The sequence below is a fragment of the Glycine max genome, chromosome 8 (assembly GCF_000004515.6).
Source record: "Glycine max cultivar Williams 82 chromosome 8, Glycine_max_v4.0, whole genome shotgun sequence".
NCBI lineage: Eukaryota > Viridiplantae > Streptophyta > Magnoliopsida > Fabales > Fabaceae > Glycine > Glycine max.
In genome coordinates this window covers 3,238,973-3,254,484 of record NC_038244.2, presented here as the reverse complement: position 1 = coordinate 3,254,484, position 15,512 = coordinate 3,238,973, and the positions used below count along the sequence as shown (strand labels likewise).

Sequence of the window (15,512 nt, the reverse complement as noted above, 5' to 3'; positions counted from 1 at the left end):
ACAGATAAATATAAAATCCAACAGTCATCTCAACCTGTGATGACATTAAACAATGTTAATCAGCAGCCTAAAATATCAACTGGCTAGCAAATAACAGCATCAGCATTGAACAATTGAATTTCTAATGAGAAACAATGAAAAGGCTTCCAAAATTGGATTACAAAAGGCTTAAACCTGCCGAGAAAGATGATCATTAATTAGTACTAATTACTAAACCTGCTAGAGATATATATAGACAGAAATATCCCAAGCAACAATTCTAGTAAAATTAACCTGACCCAGTAATATTATTTACTAGTATTAATATAATGCAGGCTATATATACATACATATAGCCAAACCAAGTATTAACCCAAATTTGTAGAAAAAGCAAAGATGGATCCGTTAACTGATGATTGATATCAGTGGTAAGCAGGAAAAGCATTGGCTCCAACAAAGCATGTCCTCTTCACAAAACGACCTTTCATTCTAGGCCTTTTCTCTGCGTTCAACTTCCTTACTTCATATCTTATCTTCTTTGCAAACAAACGAGTCCTTCTCTTCTCTCTATACCTCGACACTCTTGCTTCTCTTCCACCATCTAGGTGTCCCCTTAAGCTTCTTCCTTCTCCATCTACACCACTCAAACCCTGGAAATAACAAACACTCACATGTCAATCATAGATGATAGATACAATTGTGCATGCATGCGCAGCATCCTATCTAGCATTACTCAAAGAGATGAAGAGCATGTTGGGTTAATTTTCAGTTGGGAGGCTCCCAAAGTCTACTACAAAAGTAAAATTGAAAAAGATTCTTGTTTAGTTTTCAGTTGGGTTAGATTTTAATTTTTTTTATCCGTGAGAATCAAAGTGTTAAATAATTTACAACAACTCACACATCCTGTTCAATCAAATGAGCCAAGAGTTTTGCTTCAATTTTGCCTCAAAACTTAATTTGAAATGAAATAAAATGAAGGGTTATTTTTGCAAACTTAAATTTGCAAATTTTAATCTAAATATGTACAAAACCATTGAAAAAGGAAAGTTAAGTAGTAGTAGTACCAAGGAGAAGTCATAATCAGAGTTGAACTTAGGTGGGTTTGAAGTTGTCCATGGGGAAGAACCTTGGCTAGACCAAGCAGTAATAACCTCATCATAGTTTAGTCTCAAAAATATGTCTCTCTTTATTCCTCCTTGTTCACTAACCCCACCATCACATGGCACCACACACCCCTTCTCTTCCCGGGCATCTGACACCACAGACTCAATATTATTCCAATGAAAGGCATCATCACTGATCATGTCAAAAACTGACTCCAGATAACACGCTACATCACCATCAATTTCTTCTTCGCCCTTAACCTTGGCCAATACACCTTGAACTCCCTCTCCTCCTCCCACATACGCACTTATTTCATCGTCTTCTTTGTCAAGCCGGCCTTCAACATCAGCAGCAAATTCAGAAAAATCCATGTCAGAAAAGCTATCCAAGTCATCGGTTCTCACATCAAAAGGGTCGAACACGGGCACGCGACACAGCATCTGTTCCTCCGTTTCATCGTTGTCCACAACCACCGGTTCTTGTTCTTCCCCTCCGAGCTCCGGCACGAGGGGAAGAACACTGGTGTTGTTGAAGAGAACTTCGTGTTTGAGACGCTGTTGCAGCGCAAAGTGCTTGCTGTTGTTGTGACGCGGGGTTCTTGCCTTGCGTGTGAATCCACTGTGCCATGCGTGCGTAGTGGTTGTGGTTGCCTTAGAGGATGCAGTTTGAAGCCGAACCCTTTCGTGTCTGCTTGCTAACTGGTTCGCGGAATGAACCAAAGTGTCGCAAGCATGGCAGAGGAAAGCATCATCTGCTGCACAGAACCACCTTGCCCTTCTGCTTACGCAGCTATCGCAGGCTCGTGCTGTCTTGCCTCCCAGGGCACCTGCGTCTTTCATGTCTCTCATATCTTACAAACCTTTGTTAAGTGTGAAATGCTAGTAACAATGGAATATTGAGGTACTCCCCATTTATTTATTTGCTTAGAATCACATAGCCTAATGGTTCAATTATTGTTATTAGCGTGTGTTGAGACTTAATTGACAGCGTGGTGTGGCATGGTACTGTGGGGTCTGTCTTGCTTTCGATTTTTTTGTTTTGTTTAGGGTATCTTTGTTTCAGAATTGAGAGAGTGAAACACTAGTCTTTTCACATAGGATTTGTTAAACACTAAATTTAGGATATTAATTAAGAAATTAAAAGATGAAAATATTTATTATAAAAATTATAAAAAAATATTAAAAAATCATGAACAATAAATTTTACTATCCTAATAAAAAAATTCTTTTAACTTCTTAATTAATAGTCACTAATTATCATTTGCCTTTAACATATTACATTCTTGCATACATATAAACTTGAACATTGAACCCTTTTAATACATAATTAAGAGAAATAATTATTTATTAACCATACTAGTTAGGAAGTACTTTCTCTTACTAAATAGGGTGCCTTCTCTCTCCCCCCTCTCTGCTCAGTGCCCATGCACTTTTGGCAATTTCCTTGTGGGGGTTTTTTGGGACCTACCATTTAACTTCATCCCAGTGTTTATACTTTATTGGATGGAGGATTTGATGTTCATCTTGTTCTCTGAATCCCCATTGGTTGCCTTTCTGATTATGGGATTTCTCATGGACCCATTTGGTTTTGGGTCTACTTCCCTGCTGGGGTTAGTGTGGGTTGTGTATTAAAATTTGAGTGTGACCCTTTTGTAGTGTTGCTTTTATAATTCAATAATTCCAGGTAGAACATTAAATTTCCAATTTGTGGTCCCCACCTTGAGGTTGCTTTCACTTCACCAGCGGTTGCCTTCTCTACCCATCTCTTGTTTTTGTCATAGTGCATTTTCAACCATTAGAAGCTGAGTGGTGCCTGAATAATTTATGTATGCTTCTGGTTAACTAATTTTCATACTAACTTTCAGTTTTAGAGCTCGTTACTTCTGTTTGTGAAAAATCTAAACCATTAATTTTAGCTTGTCGTGTTGTAATCATTTTCTTTTCGTACGTGATATGTAAACATTGGTCTTATGGGTAGAAAAGGAAAATTAATGTATATTGCCTACCAATGGGTTCAAATGTAAAGGACAGTTAGTTCAATCATATTGTTAATTTTACGAAGCAGTATCTACTAAGTTAACTGCTTAACTAGGATTTCCACGCATGAAAGGGCAATTTTGATGTAACAGATAGACTTGAACCCCGAGTGTCGACATTTTAGGAATCAGTCCAAAGAATAGTTCACCATAAAATTTTATATATTTTTTGGGCCAGTAAAGTTTTCTTTTATACTAAAACAATAAATTACAACCAATAAAAGTTTAGTATAATAGAATGGACTAGTTTTAACGTATTGACAAATCAAGGTTCGAATTTCCATTAAGCACATTTAGACATTCACATTCAAGGAGCTACCTATAGTCTATCTTATCATGTAAATTAACAGGGGAAAGTGGGGGACAAAGGCATAAACAGAACAAACTATATGTTCTACCATACAATAACGCGTGGCATGTGGATAAAAGCCTAAAATACTGTCTGAGGAATCTTAGTACAATGTTAATATCAATCTGATTGCGGTATTTTAAAATCTTCATAATTGATTGGAATCATAGTAGAAAGTCATTTATTGACACCTGTTTTCATTCAACGTCAACATGAATGCAACTGATCGATCAGATATTGTTGCCAGAATAGGAGGAAAGGTGCTCTTGCCAAAACATGATGCTGCCAATTGGTCAAAATAGCTATCACTCAGATGATAACGTTTTGTTTATAATTGCTTCTCCCTGTCAGATTTTTTTTCTCAACGTATTTTATCAATATCAGCATTGTTGGCTTGGAAGTTTCTTTTACTTGATTTCCAATACATGACCAGAACTACTACTAATCTTGTCATCTAGACATTTTATAGAAAGGAAACCTAAAAAAGAATGTAGAGTAATCCTTTAAACAAAATTTGGAATGGAGTATTGTTTAGCATCTAGTAAACAAAGTTATTTATGAAGGTGTTCCAAATTTCCAATAACAATTGTAAGAACTTCACGGATTTAAGAACAAATTTTCTAAATAATTTTATGCTTCTTACCTCCTAAAGATTAATTTGAATAAGTACAAATTTGCAAAAGATATCTTTAGAATTTTTACCTATGATATGTAGCTTCTAACTAGGGACAGTGATAATGACAGCGGATAAATTCCTCCATTTGCAAGAACTTTTGAGGAGTAACAAAACATATATATAATAGAAAAATAAATAACACGGTTTACAACAAGAAATTTCAATATTTTTACATGCAAACCCTTATAAACTACAGGTCCACAAGACCAATAAAGAAATTCCACTATAATCAAAGCATGTAAATAGCAACAAACTAAACAACCAAAGCAACAAAGTTTACAATAGAGAAAAAAAAAACAATGGCTTTGTACACCAAAAAGCACCAAATTGAAATCTTTCTTTTCTTTGAGGGAAGAAGGGTTAAGGTAGAATTGAATAAAAGATATGGGTTATTATCGACTAGATATGCTTATTCAAATAAGAAAATAAATGATAAATTTTAACAAGAATAATTGCAGCACATTGAATAAAAATGGACCAAGCCTTCCACTGGAGGCAAGAGTCCTCAGAGCAGCCTTAGAAACTGGTAGTGGCAAGGAGGGGGATGGCTTTGGAGACATACCAAATGGGTCTTCAGGATATGGTGATGAGGAAGGCCAACATGATGGTCCGCTATGACACAAACTATCTACAATAGAGAAAAAAAAAATATTAGAAATCAGTGATCTGAAACTTCTGCATCTCTGGCTATAGAATAATAGAGATAATATTGTTAACTAGTAATTACCCGGGCACTCGAGGTAAGAAGATTTCTTCATACTGCAAAAAAACTTGTGTTAAAAAGCTCCTCAAAGAAAGTTTAACAGAAATCTTTTTTCTTTTTGTTTTTTCAAATTACCATTGCTCTTTGTGGTCCCAGATTCTGTTATTATGAACATTCAATTTGCTTACCTACTCAGAATTTTGCCACCCCTATGGCCACGGTAAACACATTGGCTCACATTGCAAGCTGTTTGTGAAAGATCCACACATTGATCACCAATAATAAGATTGGATCCTTTGCAACGTAAATTATAGCAGGGGACGTCTAGTCCAGAAGGAACACATTGCAACCTGGTTAAATTATGAGAGCAAGCAATCATATTTAGACTTAAATTTTGTAGTTAAAAGTCAAATTTGAATTTGCATGCAGATGTAACTATGTAAGTATCTTACGTGATATCCGTTGGTTCACAAGTGCATTTGATGCAGTTGGTGGCAGTTAATGTATATGAGCCATTTGGGACTATCATACTCTCATCGTACCAATTCAAGGTTGCTGATGAACATGCTGCAAAGGACGGTACAATTCTACAGAATATTATGTCAATGCAGTAATTAATTATGTATCTGACCAATCATTTTATCTTATGAAAATAATATTATTAGCAGGGAAAGCCCTATATGGACCTTTATTGAAAAGAAGCTAACATAAATAAAAGAGAGATAACAAATTAACACACTTCACGGAATTTCCCTTATTTTCTTCGTATTATTAGTTGTTATTTATGTTTTACACGATTTATTATCCATATTTACTGCTTGGATAAAAAAAGTTGAGGCTGTAACATATGGACTAACCCACATCCAAATTTAATAGAGCAGTTTGTCCGCACTAACAATTTTTTTTTCAGGGATTTATTTCTTTCTTTCTTGTCTCTTTCTCTGTTTCTGAACTCTGAAGTAGTAGCCAGTGAAAAGTTTGTACTTACTCGTGTGTGATTTATTTTCATCTTCAATTATATAAAAAGTGTTATATTTACATAACATTTTTTTACATTTTCCTTATTATTATTGAAGAGAAAAAATCAAGTACGTTTTAATTTTTTTTAATAAATTTTAACTAATACTTTATCTATCTCAAAATAAGTATAATTTATTAGAAATATTAATATAAAAAATAATATTATATTAAAAATTTAAATCCAACATTTATTTTGAATATTTTTTTTAAATATAACACTTATTTTGAAATGAAATGAGTGATAAAAAATAAAAGAATGCAAATAATATTTTCTCTAAAAGTGTTTTTTCAATACTCTTTGTGATTTGGTTAAAATTTGTTAAAAATGATTAATTTTAGTGAATCTCATATTTAAATTAAGAAATAAAATCATTAATAATAAATATGACATACCAAAATTAATAATTTTCAATAAATTTGAAAGCACGTGAGAGTGGTCCTGAAAACTTTTTTCTAAAAATACAAAATAGAATGTACATGTGTAGAAGACGTACTAATAACAACTGGAGTGATATTGATATATACCAACCAACCTGCAATGGGAATAGATAGAATGTCTCCTGGATCTACCGTAGCTTCCCCAAAGCCATTTACAGTTTCCAAGTCCGAAACAGTTGTACCAAACTTGGTTGCTATGCTCCCCAGGCTCTCCCTTCTCTGCACCACATATGACATATAAATAGCATTTCCCCCATTATTCACATTGTCAAAACACGTGCATGGCAGTGGAATAACAAGGGTGCCTCTATATGTCAAAGGGTTGGTGGCATTGATGGCGTTCACAATCTTGATTTGTTCAGCACTAACCAATCCACCATAGCCTTCTGATATGGAAGCAAGTGTATCAGCTGCATGAACAGTGTAAATGGTTGACATGGACCTTCGGATGCCATCCACACAAGAACATGAGATTGGTATTTTCACTTGTGATTTGGCACTAAGGATTTGGTGTGCACTTGATGGTGTTATGGGGAAGAGAGAGTTTGAGGCCAAGATATCAAAAAAGTTTACATTGAAGCGAGTGGCGATTTCGGAGAGCTTGGAGTCCCATGGCAAGAGATAAGAGAGAAGAGAGGGGCACGAGTTTGAGGAATTGCATGGTTCAATGGTGGACTTTGTTTCAACTAGACATAATAATAGAGCACTGAAAAATAGGAAGCACAAGATCTGAGGATTAAGAAACTGCATATAGTTTCTCATTTTGGAACCTAACTCTTTTCTGGTTTGGATTGATTAATGCACAACTAGCCAGGAAAGAAGAAATAAAAGATATATAATTTTAGATCACTACTCCTTCCATTCTAGATCAAGTCTCAATTAATTGAATCCGAAACTGTTAGGTGAGTGCATGGTTCACGCGACCATTAATATATACATAAATTCAATTAAAATGCTTTTTTATTTTTATATTTTACACTCTTATCTTTTTATTTAACAATATATACATTTATAATAATCATTTTAAAAATTATATTTAACATATTGTTTATGGTGTAAAAAAATTTATGCACTAATAGTACTTGAAAATTAAAGTTATTTATATGTAAAAATTACTTTATCAATCCATGTTGATATATAAATTCTAGTTGTACGTATTAGCACGTTTGTTTGCGTTTAATCCTATCAAAATTAAAAATCAATCAAATGTTTTATATTTACATGTATTTTGAAAATAGATACTATATTAATTAATTTTGATGTGCATGCTTAAAGAATTAAATAATTTTAGATCAATAGAAATTAAAATTTGTAAATATAATCTACCTGAAAGAAATTTTTAATGTAATGATGAATTTTGAGATAAAGTTACTTAATTAAACGATTGAATAATATATATATATATAATTCGATTCCTCTCGGTACTTACATTTTCAGCACTAATTACGTGCTACTAATCAATATTTGGGCTATAAAAGTAAGACATGTACGCAATGCATTAAGGAATGGCATCAGGACTATCAGTATCAGGAGGTTTTTTTTTTATGGAAGTATCAGGAGTTAAAACTTGGTGGATTTCAGATTTTCCACTATTATCATATTCGGACAACAGAAAGGGAATTCAGGCTTACTTACCAAACGATCGATTTACTCAAGTCTCAAGATCGGAAAAACAATCTTTTAAGCCTTGTCATGTTGAAGTTTCGATCCTAATAATAAAAGAAAAAAATTGGCAGGAATAATAATAGAAAATTAACTCAGAGCAGATACAAATCTTTTTTTTTTAAATGGAGTAGATTCAAAAATAGAAAGAGTAAAATGTAACAACGTGCATATTTCTTGGTCTTAATGATACCCAAAATCTTTATTTTGTCTAGATATACCTATATTGAATTAGAAGTAGAACTACCGCTCTCTCTCTTATCCAACAAATGACTATGTTACTAAATATAAAATACTTTTAACCAATTTATATTTTTAAGAAAATTAGTTAATATAGTTAATAGTATTAAATTTGCTAATAATTTATATTATTTTGTTAAAATTAGGATTCATAATTTCTTCTTTTTCATTTAATTATTTTCACATCTAATTAATTAATATTTATTAGTTTTTTTATTTAATCCTGATAAAAAATAAATTTATCTTTTAAATATAATCATTAATTTTGTGTGACTTTAAAATAAGTTACACTAATATGTATTTTATATAGTATAATTATATAATGTCATGTTGATTATATAGTTAGATCATTCAATCAATTTTTTTTTAATTTAGATTTGAGGACCTAATAGAAAATTTTATATTTTATATTTTGGTTTTTAATTTAATATTTTATTAAAAAATTACTCTATTCCTTATCTTCTTAATTCAATCCCTAATTTCTTAAATATGAATGCTAGTCTTGTCACTGTGTAATCTTCGATTCTCACTGCCTCTCACAATCACGACGCATTCAGGGTGCAGTTTCCGCACCATGGCTCTTACCTCGCCACCTTTCACGGCGCGGTGATTAATTATAGAGTAACTTCCTTGTAAAAGTTAATTTTCAAAACTATTTCTAATCAAATTGATTTTAAAACTGAAGAACACAAATAGTTACATGCTGTTTCTATTTTCACTTTGGCTTTTGTAGTAGTGATTAATTTTGTTTTCAATCCTGTTTCAAAACATATTCTCAAAATAAATTTACCAAGCAATTTTATTTTTATTTTTCACCTCCAAAATTGTATTCAAATTGATACTTACCAAGCAAACAGTTCTTCAAAACTATTTTACAGAATAGTATTTAAAAAAAAAGAAAGTTCATAACACAATCAACCAAGCCTTAAGCAACCTGGGCTCAGTTCAGGTGGTTGATGAGGAGGTTGCAGATAGCGAATCCCTTGAATCCTTAACACTCACTCAAAATCCACCAAACGAAAAATCACAATATATGTAATTCTAATAAGCTTAAAGATAAGCTACTTAAATTGCATTTTCTCCTTCAGTGATTTCAAAAGTTAAAATCTGCAAATACCCATAAACATCATTCAAAAATATACTTTATCAAAAGTCCAATCATATTTAAGCCAGCAAACAACTCGATTATTCAAATCGAAACCGTCAATCAAAGAGTTGTAATGTATGCGTCGTTCAATCAAACACCCATACATAGATACAAAGCAATAATTGCCTTTTTTCTCCCATTTTCGCCACTGGATGGTGGCGAGAAAGAGACACAATGCGGAAGCGACATGGTGAATCCAGCCGTGACTAGGAGACCGTGAGAGTCGAAGGCATTCAGAGTTACACGGTTACCAGGCTAGCATACATATTTTGGAAATTAGGGATTGAATTAAGAAGATTAAAGATAAAATGGTCTTTTAATAAAATATTAAATTAAAAATCAAAATAAAAAATATATAAAATTTGTTAGCGTGACTTATTTTAAAGTTATGTCCAAAAAGTAATGATGCTTAAATATATAATATTCAAAGTAAAGTAATAAAAGATATTTAAGTAAAAAATAATTAATGCAAAAGATAATTCAAAAAGAGTCTTATAAAAACAATAAATAGAACTAAAAAATAATCTTATATTTAAAAATGGTGGACGTATATTGAATCATTGATTATGCTTCAATAAATGTTCCGAATTTTTTTATCAATTAATTAGTTGTTAGTTATTAGCTATGGTGTAGCATTGGTCGTCTTTTACATTAAGAGTCACTAGTGCTGATGACTTAAAATAAAAATCAAACATTGATTGTTTATATATTTGTATAAATGATATGGTTTGATGAAGCTCATAACAACTTTTAATATTAGATTCTATTTATATTTTCAAGAAGTAAAAAAAATGAGAGAGAAAATAGAATATCGTTAAAGATATGTTTTAATAGTCATTTACTTGTATTTTTTTCGTCGTTTAAGTTTTTCAAACAAACTAAGAAATCAAGTATTCTAAGATAATTAGCATTTATTAGTGAATAATTCTACTAAAATATTATTATTTTCTCTCTTAATTTAATATACTATTTAAGTCTTTCGAAATAATATTATTTATTATAGGACAAAATTAAAAAGGATGTTTTAATATTTGTTTAAAAAAAGTCAATTTAAAATGCTTTTCGAAGGCTAAGAGAATGACTTAATTGTACACAATGGGCATGTCGATCTATCTGCTGATATACGTACATGAGCAACTAACGGATCCAAGACAAGTAATACTGATTTAGTAACTAATTAACTCAAACTTCTGAAATATTCTCTTATACTCTTGAATTGAATTGAGTTCAGGAGAGTGGTTTAGTTAGTAGATAAACTAGATATGTTTATAAGTCTTAACATGGATGAGCTCGAGAAAACTCCAATGAACTCTTCTGATCTTCATAAACAAAAAGTGACAAACTGACAATCAATGTCTATTTATTTTGCTCATTCTTGAAATGTGGGGTTAGAGACAATGCGAATCAAACTTGATTTCTGCATAGAACAATAGCTTATGGAGGGGTGAAATGTAAGCCTTTTTCAAAGTTGGAGATCCAAGTGACCTCACTAGGAACTGTGGCTAAACCTCTATACTCAATTTTAGCTGAATGCCTATAAAAAAATAACTCAATTTCAGCTGAAAAGTATGATACAACGATTTTTTTCTTCTTCTATTAAGATACTAGCTAATTCAAGATTGACCAATGAAGATACAGAAACCAATAGTAGATTTTGGTGTACCTAAGCAACTTCCTCAATCTGTATATATTAATTTTGTTCAACACCTAAAAAAATTGTAAATATGGATTTTAATTTAGTTTCTTTTAATTCTACACCAGTGAGCTAGAGAGACTACGCTAAAAGTTTATTATGTGATATATCATCTACTAATTGTTCTGTGTTGTAAAATATGACATATATAAAAAATAAAATAAAATAAAAAACTGTAAATAATATGATAAAAAATTGAGTAAATTCTTAAGATATGCACTTATTACATCTAACACTCCTTTATTTTTTATCCCTACAAAACATCCCTTAAATTTTCACCAATGGTTGCACTTGCCCCCCCTCCCATACTAGCACCGGTTGAATGTTTGACAGAAACAAATCAGCACATGACTTTTAACTATTTTTCCCCTAAAATACCCCCTTCTTCCTCCTTATAACAATGGGTTTAAAAATAAAAAAACTGGCTGTTGTGAAAAAAAATAGATCCAAATAAGGATAAGAGAAAAAAAATTCTGTTGAAGCTTTCTATACTCCATGCATTAGCAACACTTCAACAATCTTACTCAGATCTAGACAGTTTTTGACTATTGAACTTCAAATGTTTTCCTATATCTCTCGTTGATGATAACATTGGGACTTCAGGAACTTAATATAAGGAATCAAGTTGCATGCAAGCTCATCAATTTCTTATGAAACTAAAGATAATTGGTATTTACAAAAAATTCAACTCAAATTAATCATCTACTACTTAACAACTACACCAACAACAAAAAATAAAACAAAATTGAAACACATTCCAAAACTAAGGATAATTGGTATTTACATAGTTCAGACTATCCAACAATGTTGTTGAGAGAAGCAGAACAGGCTATGAATTATATTGTTCCCTTTTATTAATTTGTATTAAATTTATTTTTTCAGAAATAAAATTTCGTATCTTCTTTCTTCCTAACTAAGAAAATAATCTTTCTACTCCATTTTCATTACCTCCCTCCAAGCATCCCGTACATTTAAGTTTATCATTAAAAAATGACAAAAATGGCAGAAGGGAACAGCATCACACTTAGGCGAAGTGGGGTTAGATTTTTCGCCTTAAGTTTACTAGAGCTTGAATTGGCAAAACCACTTCTCCCTTTACCAACCGGACTATGATCTCAAACCCTTCTGGCAGAATCCAAGTTCAACCTCCTCATCTTTAACCCATTCTCGCACGACCCTCTCTTCTTCTTTAACGTCGCGGCGGCGATAGTAACTTGAAGCTTATCGCTGGGGACGAGCTCGAAGGGATTCTCGGCAGTAACGTTGAAGTTGTAGATGAACTAACAGACTTGGAGCTTGTTGACGTCGGAGTGGAGGAAGTAGCCCAAAAAGGAGATGTTACCCCAAGGCCCCAACCCTAATCAGCAATGTTAAATTGGAGGGAAAATTTTGGATTATCATATATTATATTTTCTTTCTTTTTTTCTTTTTTTCTTTTTTTAAATAACTCAAACAGTGTTCGGGAGAGGCAACTAAAAGTAATATTCTAAAATAGAGGAATATCAAGTGTAATAAAATCAGTGTAACTAATGCTAAAAAATAACAATCCCATTTACTGATTCACACACCAGTTGGCTTCCGTGCGTGCATATATGAGTAATTGCCCATGCAATTGAAATGCATTCGTCTTTTTTCTTTACACGCTAGTAAAGAAAATCACTTATTTTTTCAATATTGGATTTTTTACGTATTAAAAATATAATTTTCAATGTTTTTCACCTTATAAAGCTTTCTTTTACTGATTCAATCATATGATATATATATTTCATTTTGTTATTATTTATCCAAAAAGGAATGAATAAAAATGAGTTAAAGATTTATTTTAAAAACCATAACTGTACAAAGAAAGTTATTGATTATTATCCCATTTCTTAGCTATCTTATTATAAACATTCTATTTAATTATTGAAATTCATACCGTTGGATATTGATCTTATACTCCATCGTTACCAGCTAGGAAAAAAAACGGCATTAATGAAAATACTTAGAAAGATTTATTCTCGATTCGCTTCATTTATACAAAATTACTACATCAGAAGAATATGAACGTACATTTTTTCCTCTTGTTAATATGAAGTGATGTCTTTAGTCTTTATTATTTATTTTTCTTTTATTTTACATTCATTTCATTTCATTGGCAGTTGCGAAGAAAACAAAATGATAGTTTTCCTTTGGTATGCGTGGTTTCTACTTTCTAGAGCGTGCAATTAAATTTCATAAGTAAAGATAAGGAAGAAGAATAAGGAATGAGAGAAACTATGCCCTTCTACCAACTTGTCCAATCTCAAATGCTACAATAATAAAATTATTTGAAAGTGCAAACATACAATAAACTAGTAAAACTCTACTAGCTAGCTAATAGCAGATGCATAAATTAAGATGTTTAAGATGGATCATGAGGCTAATTAATCTTCTTTGGCAGTACCCTCCGAATGCACTGATGCATTATCTCCTCTTTCTAGAGCCATTTCTCTCTCAAACTCTTGCCTTTTTACATTAAAAGTCATTGCAGCCTCTATCTCAGTATCATATGAACCAAGCCACAAGCGCTTACGACAATTCTTTTGACGCGGGTCACGAATCTCTGCTGCATATTTCCCCCATGGTCGACGTCTAACACCTAGATACTTGCTGGAACATATGCGTTTTCCTTTTCTGATGGAAAGTTTGCAGTTTGGATCCTTCCAATTTGGATTCGTTATGTCTATGAATCGTCTTTTGGGACCACCATTTGATACTTTGTCATTTTCTTCGTCACTAGAAGAATCTGTAGCATCTGGGTCGGTATATGTTATTCGGAGTGTCTTCCAAGAGCACTCACCAAATGATGTTGCCTTTTCATTTCCCTTCTGAGACGACGGCGATCCTTGTTTTGTCGCAGATTGTCTTTGTGAGCTTGCCATTTGAGTTTTGATCTACTTAAATTTTGATCAAGTATAAAAAAACAAGCATCAAGGAACAAAATCACAAATGGATAAAATACAACAATAAATAAAAAATCAAAGATTTTTATTTTAACGTGGAGCAAAATACAAAAATCTCACCTCACGTGGAGAGTTTATCAGGAAAAAACTGTGAATAAGAAATCTTAGCCTTACATACAACCATCTATACACAATCAAGATTGGTTTTGTATATCACTCACAAATTTAAGTCAATACTAAAGGTCTGTGCAAGTATAATATTAATTTTCATTACTGAACAGTATTATAAATAAAGGTAGTCTGTATTTTTTACGAAGAAATCAAAGTTGCATGTAGACGCAAAGAATGAACAATGAACATAATTTAAAAAAGAGATATGAGAAGGGGCTGAAAAGAAAGGCATGATTTAGAGGCTACAACAATGTAATGATCATATCAAGAACTCTCTCTATATATCTATATATATGAATGGAAGAATGGGATAAAATCACGTTAAAAAAAATGTAGTCACAGTTTCAAATCGAAGGTCTAGAATTTTTTAACTTATATTTCATTTTATAACTTAATGTGAATGGTTGGGATTCATACACTTGAAAATTCAACGGCAGAAAACCCTGGTTCCGTAAATTGTTTAACTTTCCTTCTTTAAATAAGCATTACAAGAAAAAATGTTATGACTCATGGAATATTTTTCATGAAAAATAATCGTCAGAAATATTAAAATTACCACCAGAATATTTTTGATGGAACATATTCCGTCAGAAAATATTGAATTTTCGATGGATATATATATATATTCTGTCACAAAATTTAAATTATCACATGGATATTTTACTGATGAATTTAGTTTTGTTGGAAATTTAAATATTTCCAACGAAATATATATGCATCGAAAATTAAAATTTTTCCCAAAATAAAACGACCTCAGCCTAGTCATTAGTCCCTCATTCGTGTTGCTTTTGATCTCCTTGCGTAAACCCTTGTCATCATCGCGCTGTGGTTACTGCCGTCACCGTCGCACTGGTTCATGGCCTCGTCAACGGAACCTGTCGTTGGAATCGTTTGGTATTTCTGGTATGCTATTTTTGTTTTTTTTTTTATTTTCAATGCTCTGTTTTCTTTTGGCTTCACCGTCTCTATTATCCGTGTACCTTGTTCTCATATTTTCCTTTTTGTTTTTATTTTCATGCTTTGAATTAGGACTTAATTTGAATCTTGGTCGTGGTTGTGATTTCAACTCCTATTTAATTTCGTGACAAATAAAACAACACCTTTTTTTAATTTTGTGATTTTTAAATATTATGTACTCCTAACCTTACATGCTATTCTAGTGAGTTTTTTTGCTGGTTCGGAGTCACTAAATGCGTGATAGGACCTAATAACAAATAGTGTTTGCCTTTTGAAATCATTAGTTCTAATTCTGTCTTTTTTTAAGTCCTTTGTCATTATTTTTTAATCCTTATGAAATCACATGTAAGCATTCCTTTTTTTATATTTCTTTTAATTGTATATATGTTGAAGTATCTAATAAATTTATGATAT

General features: G+C 31.9%; 3 protein-coding genes across 3 annotated transcripts; all 3 read right to left on the bottom strand.

Moving 5' to 3' along the window:
• Positions 1–401: 401 nt before the first annotated feature.
• LOC100793296 (zinc finger protein CONSTANS-LIKE 16-like) lies at positions 402–1,931 on the bottom strand. Its single transcript, NM_001317660.1, is given in 2 exon segments — positions 402–629; positions 1,044–1,931. Coding segments are annotated over 2 exon segments (1,116 nt in total).
• Positions 1,932–4,264: 2,333 nt separating this feature from the next.
• LOC100819382 (lysM domain-containing GPI-anchored protein 3) lies at positions 4,265–7,183 on the bottom strand. The gene is made up of 5 exons (XM_006584795.4): positions 6,400–7,183; positions 5,299–5,413; positions 5,035–5,196; positions 4,871–4,902; positions 4,265–4,771 (listed from the first exon to the last, which is right to left on the bottom strand). The coding sequence occupies exons 1-5, from the start codon at positions 7,064–7,066 to the stop codon at positions 4,557–4,559; spliced, it is 1,191 nt and encodes a 396-aa protein (XP_006584858.1). The 5' UTR covers positions 7,067–7,183; the 3' UTR covers positions 4,265–4,556.
• A 6,268-nt stretch (positions 7,184–13,451) lies between these two features.
• On the bottom strand, positions 13,452–13,949 carry LOC102661155 (ethylene-responsive transcription factor CRF3). Its single transcript, XM_014778546.3, has one exon. It carries the CDS (start codon positions 13,947–13,949, stop codon positions 13,452–13,454), a length of 498 nt encoding a protein of 165 aa, XP_014634032.1.
• Positions 13,950–15,512: the final 1,563 nt, after the last annotated feature.

Excerpts from the sequence above, each read along its gene's own strand:
- LOC100819382 (XM_006584795.4), bottom strand. The coding sequence starts at position 7,066 with ATGAGAAACTATATGCAGTTTCTTAATCCTCAGATCTTGTGCTTCCTA. Across the intron at positions 5,414-6,399 it reads TCTATCTATTCCCATTGCAG|CATGTTCATCAGCAACCTTG; the intron begins GTTGGTTGGTAT and ends CGTCCTTTGCAG. Across the intron at positions 4,903-5,034 it reads GGTGGCAAAATTCTGAGTAG|TATGAAGAAATCTTCTTACC; the intron begins GTAAGCAAATTG and ends GTTTTTTTGCAG.
- LOC102661155 (XM_014778546.3), bottom strand. The coding sequence starts at position 13,949 with ATGGCAAGCTCACAAAGACAATCTGCGACAAAACAAGGATCGCCGTCG.